This window comes from Rattus norvegicus, chromosome 1, assembly GCF_036323735.1.
Source record: "Rattus norvegicus strain BN/NHsdMcwi chromosome 1, GRCr8, whole genome shotgun sequence".
In the NCBI taxonomy this organism is placed as follows: Eukaryota; Metazoa; Chordata; class Mammalia; order Rodentia; family Muridae; genus Rattus; species Rattus norvegicus.
The window spans coordinates 241,792,602-241,808,326 of NC_086019.1; the positions used below are offsets into that span (position 1 = coordinate 241,792,602).

Genomic DNA, 15,725 nt, shown 5'->3' on the forward strand with positions numbered 1-15,725 from the left:
CAAGGACCTCAAAACAATTCCAGTCATTCAAAAGCGACAACAGTGAATCGTAATGTGAATATACAAAAAATCCAAAGCCATGGTTTTCCTGGGACACACAGGTGCAAGCTCTACAAGCCTGAAGAACACATTTTCTTTTCTTTCCCATGCCTCTCTGAGCGCATGCATGTACATGGATTGACCACACCTCCTTGACCTCCTTGATCTAACAACTGGTCAACCCGACACTGAGCCTAACTATGTTTGGAATAGGAATTTAACAAGAAGAAAGGGTCTATAATTTATATAGCTAAACATATATAACTAAATATATGTGATTTATAATGATTCTAAAGAATTCCTATCCTCATGCCATAGTGGACCCTAGAGTATTTTTAGATTGCTGTTCTCCCCAAACCTAGAGTCAAAGCTACAGCTCTGTACATGCTAGGCAGGGCTCTCCCTCTGAGCTACACACCATGCTCTTCTCCTGTCTGTTCTTTAGAACTAATTAATTTTAGCTAGTTACTTTGAGACAGAGTCTTGCTCTGTAGCCTAGCTGGCCTAGAACTATGTTGACCAGGGCAGCCTTCAATGTGCTTTATAACTGAGGTCAGGGACCCTGAATTCCTTCTGTCTTCACCTTCTGGATGCTTGCTGGGATTGCAGGCAGATGCTGGCACCTCTGGCTCGAATAACTGTCTTTCTGAAGAACTCTAGCCAGGGCACAGAGGTAGTGAGTGCCCTGAAATGCCAACACCTGAGGGGTAGAAGCAAGATGATATAGACTCGGGGGTCATTTTCAGTTACATAAAGAATTCCTGGACTGCCTGGGACCCAAAAGGTCCTGTCACAAAGAATAAAAGATGAGGAGGAGGGGAAGAGGAGGAAGAAGAGGAAAGAAAAAAAGGAAAATCTTGCTGGTTGTGGTACTCTATAGTTATAACCAACCCAAAGAGCCTGAGGCAAGTCTAGCCTGGGTTACACAGTCAGTTTGAGGTCAGTATTGCTAAGGGTGAAACCTCGTCTCAAAAAAAAAGGAAAGAGAAGGAAGGAAGGAAGGAAGGAAGGAAGGAAGGAAGGAAGGAAGGAGAAGGGAAGGGAAGGGAAGGGAAGGGAAGGGAAGGGAAGGGAAGGGAAGAGAAGGGAAGGGAAGGGAAGGGAGGAAGGGAAGGGAAGGGAAGGGAAGGGAAGGGAAGGGGAGGGGAGGGGAGGGAAGGGAAGGGGAGGGGAGGGGAGGGAAGGGAAGGGGAGGGAAGGAAAGGGAAGAGGAGAGGAGAGGAGAGGAGAAGAGAAGAGAAGAGAAGAGAAGAGAAGAGAAGAGAAGAGAAGAGAAGAGAAGAGAAGAGAAGAGAAGAGAAGAGAAGAATAAAGAGTCCTGGTTACTCGTCTGATTTTCATCTTCAGGTACTTCGCAAAGCAGGACATGCTGACCTTTCCTCTAGTTCTCCACATCAACTGTTCCAGCAACTAAGCTGGTATTCCTGATAACTTCTCCCTCATTCTGTGATCTGTGTCCCATTTACTGGTGTACTGCAAGTGCACAACTGGCTTCACCCTTGCCAATTTTCATGGGGTAAATCCAACCACCACAGCCAAAGACAACGAATGCAAAGTTACGAAGACATGTGCACGCTCAAGTCCTGCCTCCAGCATGTGCTGGCTTGACCACACCATCAGAACTCTCGGTTTGCTTGTGATAATCCCAATCTGTGCCACAGTCACGGTCTAACTTACGACGACGGCACTACTGCAAATACACCGTCACCTCAAAGAATGCCTCTCGTGTGGACTTTTCTCCTAGTAAAAACCTTCATCGAGGGGCTGAGCACGCAGCTCTGAGCAGAGTGTTTGCCTAGGATGTAAAAGGTTCTGCGTTTAATGCACGGAACTGCATACAACCAGGGGTGGTACATGCCCGTAATCCTAGAGTAATTACAGAGAGTTTGAAGCTACTCTGACCTTATGAAACTCCACCTCAAAAATAAAATCGAAAAGAATAAAAAACTTTCTGTGCAGGGAACGGACACTCCCTGAAGATAAAATATGATTATCCCCCTGGCCAAACATCAATTTATTTTTTATTTTGATTCATTTAGTGGTTCTGTTTAGGTCTTGCTATGTAGCCCTGACTGACACGGTGCTCATAATTCTCTTGCCTCAGCTCCCTTCCAAGTGCTGTACTATTACCAGCATGCCACCACCTTGGCTTTAACTATCTTCATGGGCTACGGGTAGTTGGAAGCCAACGTGATGATATCCATCTATAACTCCAGCCCCTTGAGATACTTGATGTTGGAGGATCTAGAGTTCAAGGGCAGCCTGGACAGCATAACAAGACCCAATTCCAAAAATCTAAATACAAAACTTTAGCATAGCTATTGGTGAAGCATGATGGCAAGCACACAACTAATTGAGGTCCTGTCACCCACTCATGACTTTGCTGAGCGTGGGACCTGTCAAGCAACTACTGCAGGTTCTACCCTAGCTTAGAGTCGCATGAAACTCTACAATATCAATACTTGGCCCGTAGGAATAAAATTGATCTGTTCCTATGGGCCCCACCAGAATCATCAAATCTTAGTTCAATGCCACCGAGGACAATGCCCTCTTAATCCCCTTTATATCCCTTCTTTGGGTCTTGGGTCAATCCTGGCCAGTAACCAGATACAATCCAGGCTGAACGACATGGGTGGAGTTTGGCAGACAAGAGTATAGACCAGTCTTATTTCTTTAGGGACTAAGGACCCAGAGGATTATATTAAGATGATATTGCTATCTTAAAATATCTAATGGGCTGTCATATAAAAGACTGGTTAGATAAATTGTGAAGGAATACGGGGTAGAAGTCACGGGGAGAAGGGGGAGGTTTTGACATAGAATGTCTATATAACCACTAATAATAGCTAACAGACATTGAGTGCCTGCATTTTTTTTTTCAGGAAGCCTGAATATTCTGCTGACTCTTCGAGCTTTAACATTGACTGAGTCTCTTTATCCCAGGGCAGTCGACCTTGGGAGATAAAGGAGTTGTTTATCCAGAGCCCCAGAGAACTTCAAAGTAACTGGCATTGTCCAAACTGGCTACAGCCCACAAGTTTATTCGGACATGCTCTTCCTGTTTCTAGAACATTCACAGAAGCGATTCGAGGGCAGAGAACCAGAAGGCCTTGCTGAAAGCAACACGCACCCAGAAACAAACACCTGTCATCCGCCACCTACCCAAAGACTAGAAGGCAGGTGGGGTTTTTGGTTTTGTTTTGTTTTTTTGTTTGTTTGTTGTTTGTTTAATTTACTAGGGGAATAGGTTAAAAAGATAGCCCAAAAGCTAGAGGCAGGTGTCCTAAAATCTTGTTCAATTCATGTAGTTCTTCAAAAGAAAAGTCGTGATCTTTCTAACCTTTCAGTCAAGATCAAAGGATATTGTTTAAAAAAAAAAAAAAAACCTTTGTTGGGTGGGGCTGACGAGATGGCTTAGTGGGCAAAGGCATTTGCTGCCAAGTCTGAGAATCTGATTTTTCTAGTTCTGGAACCCACGTGATGGAAGGACAGAACCGACTCCTGAGAGCTGTCCAGAGGCTGCCATACATGTGCTGTGGTATGTGTATGTAATATGTGCACTTTTAAAAATCGCTTAAAATTCAGCAAAAGCCTTGTCCTGACACCACATCAGCAGCTAAGTAAATTACTCAGTTCTCTTACTCAGTAAGTGGCCAACACCACTCTTGGACAGGACATGCCTGCTTGTCATCAGGAGTTACAATGAGGCAACCGACGACTGTAACCAAGGCTTAGGATTGCCATAGAGTCTGCTTAGAGAAAGGTCAAAGGGCATTAGGAAAACCTCCTTCAGGAGGTGATCGAAGATGGGATTGGGGAATACTCTGAAACCTGGTCCTCCAGTGATCCAAAGCATCCCTATACTGCTTTCCTTATTTGGTCCTCTCTCCAGCGGGGAGGATGGGCACCTTTCTTCCCGTTAATAAAAGTATCTAGAAAAGTTTGGACCTTGCCCTAGCTTCTACTGCTAGTAAGTGGGAGGATCAGAGTCTGGATCCAGAGCTCATCTTTCCAAAGTTCTTTTCACTATGGAACACCTACACCCTGGAGCTCCACAAGCTTCCTGCCTAGCAGAGTCAAAAGCCTGAAGCCCCCAGTTTCTTCACCTGGACATTACTGAACTCCTCACCTCACAGGCCACCACAAAAAGGAGTCCACTTAGCACTTGGCACACAGGAAGCTGAGTGTTCCTTAGTGTAGACTACTGTCACTCCCAAGGACACACGGATAAACTTATTGCTAAGGCTAGTCCGGCTTCATGCACCATCTGTTTTTAGTTTAAATGGTCCTAACAATCACCACCTTCAGGCCGGTCACCTCACTCCTCTGAGGCTCTCCCCACCTGCAAAATGGGGAACTTGCATGTGCTTTCCCAAAAGCACACTTGGAACAGAAAGTTCACAGGTCTTGCCCAACAATGGCTACCTGTGGGCATCCACCACCTGCACAAGTCTCTCCACCTTCTCTCCAAATGACAAGGAAATCATCGTGATCCTGATTTCTACAGCAAAACAAGGAATGACACCTCCTCACCCTTTTGAATCATCCTATATGCTCAGATTCATTCCCAGGGAGAAGAACATATTCACAAATAAACATTCAACTCAAGGCACCTAAAAGGTGTCAGAAATTAATATTACCATTCCAAGCTTGACAACTGTACTATCTAAAAAAAAAAATGTTTTTACTCCAACTCAGTATGTCGCACTGAGTACACTGAAGTTTCTATATTTGAATTAGAATATTGTCATTCCAAGGTGGGTAAATACTGTCACGAGCGCGCTCGCGCACACACACACACACACACACACACACACACACACACACACACACACTGAAGCTAAGGCTTTATTTATTACTAAATTTGATGAGGAAAAAACACAGGGCTAGAGCTATAGCTTATGAGGAAATGCTTGTTTATTAGCACGAACAAAGTGCTGTGTTCAATCTTAAGGACTGGGGACATGGGGGAAGCAGTTATTTTCCTTGTCTTTTCCCCTCTCTTTGAGAGACTGTGGTTCTCAGTAACCCAGGCTGGCAAGGAACTGACTGGGCAGTCCAGGTGCAGTCCAGGTGCAGTCCAGGTGCAGTCCAGGTGCAGTCCAGGTGCAGCCCAGACCTGGCATCCTGGACAATTCTTCTGCTTTAGCCTCTCTATTGCAAGGTTTACTTACGGAAGTCACCACACCCAACAGATAGTTTGTAACATACATGCACACAACTGAACACATAAATCAAGCTAGGCTGGGACACTCAATCAATCAATCAATCAATCAATCAATCAATCAAACCAAAACAAAGGCCTGCCAGCTAAAATTAGCATTTCCACCACAGACACAGCTCTTCCCAAAATTGCTGTGGGTTTACTTGTAATATGTCTCCAGTGCTAAGAATCAACAGCACCAATTCCATCTCTGGTCACGACACCAATCAAATACAGACCATACTGACACTGAAACACACTTACTGCTCTATTGGGGGCGGGGGAAGTGATGTTCCTGTGCTTTGGTGTTTGGGGGGAAAGCATGTTTGTATGTTGAGACTGGCTGTGTTGTTAGGCTCCCTGCAGAGCCACCTCATGCTAGACCTCGGTCGTTAACCTATAACTTGAATGTCTATTTAGAGCACAATTGCCAAACCTAAAGCTGGGCACGGCGGTGCACACCTGTAATCCCTGCCTTGGGGAGGATGAGGCTGAAAGGTCACAAAGGCAAGATCAGCCCATTCACCACGGGGAATTATTCTAGTCCGGGTTAAGAATCCTTGTCCAGGAGTAGAGGAGGGGCTGGCAATCTGACCATGTTCCAGAGGATGGCTTCCGCTTGCATTTAACATTTTGTAATTTTGTCTGCATACTTCTTGTCCATCTAGAAAGACTGACTGTGACTAAAGAAGAAAAGGCAGGCAGATACATCTGGACTCCGAGGACACAACCACAAAATTCTCCCATTTCTTTTCATGCTGGCTTTTCTGATTGTGCAATTCGAAGGTAAAACCCAATCGTCCAAGGGCAGATACTTTAAAACTGTAGGCCTTGTACTTCAACAACTGTAGCGAGAACTGACTAAACAGACTTAGTTTGATTCAAGTTTGTACCCATGTTAATATATAATGGATTTGTCCATTTTCTGCTATCAGAATGTTCTCGTTGAATGATTCAGGAAGCAGAATGCCTTACAGAAGGCTGGCAGCTTCCACCCCCTATAACTCGTGCCTGCTACCATGCGATGGCAGGAAAAGGGTAATGGTATCTATACCCTGGCCACCAGAAGCTGCTCAGGGACCTGCCTTCCAGAGTACAGAGTGTCTAGTTACCACGGAAGCATTCTCCTCTGTCCGTAAGTGTGCTGCCTCGTCCAAAACAAATTACTAGGTCTCACTTCCTTTGTTACTTTCCCCCAAATTAATTTTTCTTTCTTTTTTAAGACAAAATCTCCCCAATATAGCTCAGGGTGACCTAGAACACTGCATAGCCTAAGCTGACCTGAATCTTGAGATCTTCCTGCTCTGCCTCCTGAGTGCTGGGATTATGGATAAAGTGACACCACATCTAAACATCTAACACACACACACACACACACACCTAACACACACCTCTCATACACACCTCATACACACACCTAACACACATACACACACACCTCACACACACACCTCACACAGCTAACACATACATACACCTCACACATACATCTACCCCACACACACACACCTCACACAGCTAACACATACATACACCTCACACACACACCTAACACACACACCTCACACACATACACCTCACTGTGGGTCGCTGCCTATATGCAGGTGAGGGCAGGCACAAGATAAGAACAGTGAAAAAGAAAGGCGGGCTAAGAATTTTAGAGACAGGGCAGAGGGTACAGAAGGTAGGTGGAGAAAGAGAAGGACGACCCAGATCCGTGTGGCTTTAAATAGCCACAGGTAGCTATGAATATCATAGAAGGGATGGATCATTACAGGACAATTTGTCCAATCTAAGTGGGCAGCTTGTGTCAGTATAAGTTGGCTCTGAGTTCTTTGTTTGGGTGTTTTGTGGGTTGAGAATTTACTGAGGTAAATCTGACTGATAAATTATAAGCCTCTAGAGTGTTTATTTTACCAGGTTACGGGGATTTGTGACAGCTAACCACGAGGTGGGTGGTCGCTGCACGGGGCTAGCCATGGAAGCAGAGAGACCACTGGGGCCAGAGAGTAGCTGGTGCTAGCGTGGGATAGTACAGCCTTTTTTATTATTTAATGAAACACCTCATGTATCTAATACACACACCCAACACATACATATACACACCTAACACACACATAAACCCGACACACGTACGCACCTAACACACACATTCAAGCTATACCTAACATATGTGCATCCCCTAACACACACACACCTCATATAACTTACACATCTAACATACAAATATATCACTCATGCCTAACACATACATACACACACACACACACACACACACACACACACACACACACACACACACACACACACCACTGCACTGTGTCATTTGTACATGCTTCCAGAAAAGTATCCCTCTATATACATGGTGTTTTAGTTTCAGGACCTACACATACTTCTTCCCCTCTGAGGGTACCAAAGTCTGTTCTAGCTCTATATGAGATGACGCAGAATTTGCAATAACAGAACTGCCTGGGATATACTTCAAGTCAGCTGCAGATGACCTATAACATCTAATCCGACGTGAATGTTATATGAAGGGTTGTCACACTGACTGTAAGTGGGTTTGTATGTGTATGCACTTCATGATGTAAAGACCTAGCTACAGAGAGAGGGTAAATTAGTTATGGCTCACCCATATAACAGAATATTGGGCATATAAAACAGGATTGTATTAAGGATGGCATTGAGTCATAAGGAAATATTTATACTGGGTTGTCGGGATCGGGAGACGGCTTTGTGAGGAAGAGCTGTTTTGGCTCCCCGGTTGTCATGCTCCTTCCCGGGCCTGTGACCTTAGCAACAGAGGGAGGAGGGGCAGAGAGAAGAGAAGGATGAGGTTCGCAGGCCACCTGCCAAGTTACAAAATGGCAAGCTTCAGGTTCAGTGAGGGAGGAAGAAGGCAGAGAGCACTAGAGGACTTACAGTGTCTCTCTTTAGCCTCCACGCATATATATACATACACAAACCTACATACAACATATACATATACACATATATACAACATGAATACACCACACCGGGGGACAGACAGGCAAAGAGCTAAACTGTTTAATTTCTTTCTAAGTCATGAATAGGGGTTCAAGAGGTTGCAGGTGACTCAGTGGATAAGACGCTGCTATCTTTGGCGACGTATGTTTGGTCTCTGGAGCCCATGTAAAGGTAATAGGAGAGAAATGACTTCACAAAGTTTGTCTGAACTCCCGTGAGTGTCATAGTACAAGTGTGCCAACTACCTTCCCAAAACACACACACACACACACACACACACACACACACACACACACACATACTCACACACACCTTTTCGGTTATCCCTGAGTAGAGATGTAGCTCAGTTGATAGACTGAACAAAATTCCACATTCAAATGTCTAGCATTGAATTAAAACTAGGCAGGGCAGTAATCGAAGTAGTCCCACCATTCAAGATGCAGAGGCAGGGGGATCAGAAGCCCTCTAGGTTGGGGCAGGAGAAGTGGCAGAGCAATTAGGACCTGGGTTTGATTCTCAACACCTACATAGCAGCTCACAATTGTCTGTAACTCCAGTACCAGGTAATCTGGACATACATGACATACATGCAGGCAAAACACTCATATTTTATTATGAGTATATTATATTATATATTTTTGTGATAGATAGATAGATAGATAGATAGATAGATAGATAGATAGATAGATAGATAGAATGGATATTTATAAAAAAAAACCCTCAAAGTCATCCCCAGTTACACAGTGAATCTGGCACCAAGTTAGAATCCAGACATTCAGCCTCAATTAACAACTACAACAACTATAAAAACAAGCAAGAAAAAACAAGTTAGCAGGCCAGGCAGAGGGGCACGTGCCAGCCCTTGGGAGGCTTACCATGAGTTCTAGGCTATCCAGAACCATGCAGTAAGTTCTAGTCAGCCTGGACTACCTGTTTCCAAAAGAAACAGACAAAAAAAAGACAATATAAATGATAACAAAATTTTAATTTAGAAACATTCAAAATTATGTGGCAAACTGCGGCTGATTACTGGTAGCATGCCCGTGATCCCAACTCACTGGAGGCTGAGACAAGAGAATCACCAACGTGAGCTCCAGAGCAAGCCAGTCCCAAACAAATAAACGACATAAAAGTTTAAAATGCCGTATTTGGAGTTGTGTCTTGTTTTATTGAGACAGTGTGGTACATATCCTAGTCTAGATTCAAATTTGTTATGATTCCAAGGGTGATCTTGAACACCCGATCCTCTAGATCGGTGGCTCTCGACCTTCCTGATGCTGTGACCCTTGAATGCAGTTCCTCATGTTGTGGTGACCCCCAACCATAAAATCATTTCATTGCTACTTCATGACTGTAATTTTGCTAGTTTTACAGATTAAATTGAAATCCCTGTGTTTTCTGATGATCTTAGGCTACCCCTAAGATCGTTAGACCTTAAGGCGTTGCAACCCAGTGGTTGAAAATGGGTGCTCTAGCTTCTACTCCCAAGTGACAGGATGAGAGGCATGTGATACCAAGCTGGCTCTCTCTCTTCGAGAGATTGAACCTGGGTTCTGTTTGTTCCTGGGTGACTGCTCTACATGCCTAGTCATCGAACACAGAAACCAAACCAGACTAAACCAGTATCAACAACAACAAAAACCCGAGTACTTGTTATTGTGTGTGGATGGTGCATGGTGTGTGTATTGTCTTTTCATTTTAATCTAACTTTGTGTGCGTGTGTGTGTGTGTGTGTGTGTGTGTGTGTGTGCGTGCGCGCACACACACACACATGCACCACAGTGTGGGTATGGAAGTCAGAGGATAATTTGCAGGAGCTGACTCTCTCCTATTTGGTGCTGGGGGTCACACTGGGGTCCCCAGGTTTGATGTTTAAGTCCCCTCACTATCTAAATCAGCTGTTTTCTGAGGGTTGGAGCCATGAGTACTTTTTCCTATTGTTTTTCCCACAGTTTTGTAGAAAAGCGAGACAAGCGTGAGATTCAGGGTGTTATAGCTTATAAAGTCCAGTCTCTTTTGTTTACGAACCGTGTTTCCTTTTAAAAGGAAGTCAATCGGAAGCAGCATCTTCTGCCTCTACTGCTGGTCCCGAGATTCATGGTAGGCAATGTTTAGTGATGGCGGCTGGCAGATAACGGAGTAAACTCTGCCCTGTCATCCTCACACAAGCTCTATATGCTCTGACCGCCCTCTTTCGCTCTTCCTGAAGCACAAAGTTTGGGTACTGGCTCTGAGCGCGCACAACTGAAATTCAAATTCAAGTCCTCTGGCTCGAGGGAGAGGTGAACTTTTACAACCCTGAAGAGGTCCGGTGTTCACAGCACCTTGGAACTGTGTTCACGTCCAAATGTTGGTAAACGAGTTGACCTCCACAGCTAAGCTACTTCACCAGTTCCTCAACATCAGCACAGCAGGGCAGCCAGACCTGCTCTCTGGGTTAGGAGTAGCACCCAGGAAATCCAAACTCACTGAAACAGGCTTTGGGCTTTTGAGCCAGCTTTTCCAAGTGAACTCTCTAATCCATTTGTGTATATACGTAAAACAAAATCATCAGGATTATCTGTTTTTAGCTGAATGCTGGAAATAAAATGGCTGACGAGTATTAGCTATCTATTAACCAAAATAAAATAGAGAGCTGTCAGGTGAAAAAGTAACATAAAATTAAATCCACACAACAAAGTAGATCAAAGGACCCTCTCTACAGATGCTTCGCCAGGAGCCATTGAAGTTCTTTTGACCAAAATCAGCTCCAGAAATGGAGACAGCTATCAGTGAGGTGGTGACGCCACCTGAACCACTTTTTCCGCTTCAAAGTCAGTCACATATGCGCGCGTTCCTCCATTTCAAAGTACAGGAGAAAACACCATTTCTAATCGGACCTCCAACTTAACTGGAAAGGAAGTAACAAAAAACGATCAACAAAGGTGGGGACAGGGGACAGGCAGGACACAGGAGCAGCTCCATGGGAGAGTATGCTTTTGGCAATGGCAGGCCCTAATTTCAATAACACACACACACACACACACACACACACACACACACACACACACACACACAAATGCTCACTCATGAGACAGGGTAGATAACTAGTATAAAGGTCACACAGGAAGATTTGTCAACTCTGAAACCTCATGGAGTTAGTTCTGCAGGTATCAGGAACAATACCAAGTTTAACTCTCGCACTTTCAAGAGCATTGGTACCTCAGTGGAGATCATGACTGTTAGGAAGCAGGGGCAGGCAAAGTAACTGAGGAAACCTGAAGAAGTTAGTCTTAGAGAAGGCCTCCAGGGAGTAAGTAATGTCTTAAGACATTAAATAGATAACTTTCTCCTTCCTTGCTTAGTAAAACCAACAAGCAACTGGTGTGACTTTTGGAGGGAGCTGGGAGATAAACCCAGGGAGTTCTGAAGGCTAAATGTCCCCATCTTCTGTTACTGAGCTATTCGTCCGGCTTCCTGATTTGCTTTCTAGATTGGATGGAACACCTTCACGTGGACAGAGCGGGTTTATTATACTTTTGGTTTTAAGATTTGCAGGTTACTGGTGTTGGTTGTTTGTTTTTAAGTTTGTGTGTGTGTGTATGTGTGTGTGTGTGTACAGACGCTCTTGGAGACAAGAAGAGAGTGTCAGCTCTGATAGGGCTGGAGTTATAGACGGTTGTGAGCCTTCTGATACGGGTGCTGGAAACCAAACTCTGATCTTCTGGAAAAGTGCATACTCTGGAAAACTGCTCAAGCCATCTCTCTTGTGCTAAACCTAGTTTTAAGTAAAACATCCCTATATATAAAAATAAAAGAAAATCAATGTGTGCGCAAATCTAAGAAAATTAAACATAATTGGATAGTGAAAAACAAGTGTTGATTCAGTCCTTTAAAAATCCATCGATACACCAGAGGCTGGTGACACACTCCTTTAATCCCAGCACTCAAAAGCCAGATGAATATTTACAACTACCCTGTTCCAGGCCAGCCGATGCTACAAAGTGAGGCCTGAACTCAAAACACAAACAAACAAAAGTTGTAAATAAACCAAGTGTGGCGATCTATTGTAGAAGCAGGAGGATCAAAGAGCTCAAGGTTATTCTTGGCTGCACATGGAGTTTGAGGCCGGTCTGGGCTCCGTGAGATCTTATCTCATGAAAACAAAATAAGTACATAAATAAACTTACAAATAACTTAACAGAATTTCTAAATAAAAGGACAATTAAAAGCTTTTATTTTTTTTTTTGTAAGAAACCCAAACCACTTAGCTTCTGACACGGAGTGCACAGGCAGATAATTACATTCTCTTGTATTTCAAAATAATTCCTATGGCTTTGAAAGCAGAGTTAAGGTTCAGGTTAGTTTTTCTCTCCTTCAAATCATTGTTAGACGTTGCATTTTTCAATTTCTTGAAAAAAAGTGTTTTAAGAAGTGCAGATGGTAGAGCCCTGTAATCCTAGCACTTGGGAAACTGAGGTCTGAGGAATACCAAGAGTTACAGGCCAGCCTGGGGCTGTATCACAAAACCTGGTCTCAAAAATACCCAAAGAGGCCAGAGAGACAGCTCAGCAGGTAAGGGTCCTTGCCACCAAGCCTATCAACGTGAATGTGATGGCCAGAGTGTGATCATGTGTTAGGAGAGACCAACTCTCCAAGTTGTCCTCTGACCTCTGGGACTTCTGAGCATGCTCGAATCCACCTACCCACCACCACACAGTAGGTGTTAGAAAACAAAAAGAGCCACAAAAAGAAATGACTTCAAACCAGTGACTGCCTATCTACTGCCCCCTCAAGTCACCGTGTAGCTCAGGCTGGTCTCAGGCTTGAGATTCCCCTCACTCAGCCTCCCCAGGGTTGAAATTATAGGTCTGTAACAACATTCCTGCCCGGTTCTCTTCCTTAGAGGCTAGTTACTGTTGTTGAAAACTCTAGTAAAGTCTAAAATGGAGACCAGAGAAATAAGTGAAATGTGGAGTTGTGGAAGTAAAAAACAAACTAAATACGACACAGGTATCCGCCAACATGAAGTTCATAAAATCATTTTTCCAAGAATTATAAAAAAAAGTACGAAAAGACAAGAAACCTCAGACACAAAATAACTGTCTTACAGCCACAGCCAAATCAAATCTGCTGGGCAACCCCTAAACTCCACACACACCTTAACATTTCAGAACCTTCAAAATGCAAACACTGGATTCACCGGGTTCTGTTAGAGCGTTTCCCAAAGTTTTAGAACCGAACGCATTGCAGAAAGGCTCTGAAAAACGATGAAACGAGAGGTAAAAAGTATACACCAAGACTGAAGAAGGAGCTACGTACGCTGTTTGCCAATGACCAAATTTTTACAGAAATTCAAACCCAATTTACTCATTTCCCAACACCGAACAGCAATTTGTACGCAACAAGTACATGTTTGAATCCGATCGCCTACTGCCGTGTACCCTACTTACTTTGCTTCCTGCCATTTATAAGCTTCATTAAAGACACCCACAAAGTGGTAACCAGCTGAATGGAGCTTGGCTCTGCTAAGGAAAAAGAAGTCGCAATCTCCACCTACAAACTGACATTCCAGAATATCAGGTGGGGAAGGTACCCTTTACAGTCTACCATTATATATACAAGCCTCAGATTGTGAAACAACGCACTTTTCGGAGCGGTACAAATTACACACACTCAACTCTACCCACTTGGGGGGGGGGGGCATCCACCTGCAGTCCTCATTGGTCCACACAGTTCCGGCCCACATGGTGTCAGTGGGTGTTTCCCTCTACAAAAGCGGTCTCACTGGCTGTGTGGAAACACTGTTTAATAGGCTGTGATTTGGGGGACTGTCAAACTCCACGCCTCCTTAAGCTTGCCAATGGACCCAAGATACTGGCGGTTACTCTGCGATTCAAAGGGCAAGCTGGTAGCCTGAGCTGCACGCCTCAAAAGATGTACTCGGAGAAGGGAGCAGTGAGCCCCGGGCTGTGTCAGCCCGCCCTCCCCCTAGTCCCAGACCCAAGATCAGTCGGGTGTATGCTCCCGGCCACCAATAAGAGCGGGCAGTGCATTCGCCTTTCCTCCAACCGTGACCGAGGGAGCAGCTACAGCTTGTGTCTAACCGACCCATCGGGCGGATAGCACTAGCCAGGCGCCACCGCGGGCGGCCACCTTAGGCGCCCGACACCTCTAGGGAGGACGCAGTCCAGAGCGGCGCTCTGCCGCCCCCCTCGACCGCGGGCACCGGTGCTCCCCTGCCGGCAGGACTTACGCGGCCTGTTCTTCCTCCCGGAGTCCATCCTCCTCCGCAGCCGGCATTTCTTGGCCGGAGAATCATGCTGGGCGAACAGCGGCTGCTGCTGCGGCTGCAGCTCGGGCGGGAGCTGGAAGCGTGGGGGCGGCGGGTCTCGGCTGCAGGCGGCCGGCGGGTGGAAGCCGTTGTGCAGCAGCCCGTTCACGGCAGCCGCGGCGCCCTCGGGGGCCCCCGGGGACTGCAGGGCCGCGCGCTCGTGCTGTGCGCCGCGATCGCCCATGCCCGGGACCGGCGGGGCGGTGCGCGGGCTCCGGCTCAGGCAGCCTCGCTGGAGGTCACGGTCCGCCGTCCTCCGGTCTTCCGATCCACCCTGCGGCTTGCTCTCCCGCAGCCTCCGCGCCGCGGCCGGGGGCTGGCGGCCCCGGCGCTCCTCCCCTCCTCCCGTCGGCGTCCCCACGTCTTCGGCGAGCTGGGCCCGGCGCGCCGGGCTTGCTGCTCCTGCCCGCAGCGTTTCGGCATCGCGCGCCGCTGCGGGAACCTCCGCGGACCCCGGCCGGGGAGCCCGCCTCCCCCTCATCCCAAGGCCGAGCCACTTCAAATGCGGCTTCCTCGCCTCCTAGACCTGTCCCCGCCACTGAGCATGCCCAGTCCTACCCGCCACCGCCACCGACGAGTTTCAACGTGCGGAATGAAGTTCTCGGGGTTTGCGAAGAGGAGATAGGCGGATCGGGCTTTGTATGGCGGAGCGAGCCTAAAGGGTACTGGGTGAGGTAGGCACTAGACTGCGAGAAGCCTCGGGAGGAATGCGGGAGGAAGCCAGATATTTGCAGAGGTTTCAGGTTTGCTAATCCTATCCCCAGTGGGCTAGTACCTTCACAAGGTCACCCATGCCCACGTCCCCGCCCCCCGAAAGTGTGTGTGTGTGCCGGCGCGCGTGCGTTAATGTGACCAAACTACTCCCAGGTCTGAAGGGAGGGAAGAGAACAATTATTTATAGAGAGGTAGGAAGTCTTGGAGAAAGAGGGGGAGTGAAATTCCTTGGCTGGCGCACGCGCGCGCGCGCGCGCGCACACACACACACACACACACACACACACACACACACACACACACACACACACACAGAGCATGTGTTCTCGAGTTAGTTGTCCTTTGCAGAGAGGAAGAAACCTAGGAAGAGAGTGTAAGGACAGTGAAGGACAAAACTAGGCAGGAACAACCGGTGCTAGTAGAAACCAAGTAAACAGAAAGGATCTCAAGCTATAAAAAGCGCATTCC

At 46.3% G+C, this 15,725-nt stretch overlaps 1 protein-coding gene across 5 annotated transcripts in view; it reads right to left on the bottom strand.

The window, feature by feature from the left end:
• Positions 1-15,525, bottom strand: part of Pank1 (pantothenate kinase 1) — a 70,756-nt gene extending 55,231 nt beyond the window's left edge. The window contains exons 1-2 of one of the 5 annotated variants that reach the window (XM_006231278.5): positions 13,663-14,422; positions 9,106-9,160 (exon numbers count right to left, since the gene is read on the bottom strand). Coding sequence is in view for 4 of the 5 variants with exons in the window: in XM_006231277.5 (XP_006231339.1) it covers positions 14,466-15,024 (559 nt within the window). In the remaining variant the exon portion in view is untranslated. Of the gene's footprint in view, positions 1-9,105; positions 9,161-13,662; positions 14,423-14,465 lie in introns of those variants that run through there. The other 4 variants (XM_006231277.5, XM_006231276.4, XM_039109256.2 and 1 more) reach the window with 4 other exon arrangements.
• Between the last annotated feature and the right edge of the window lie 200 nt (positions 15,526-15,725).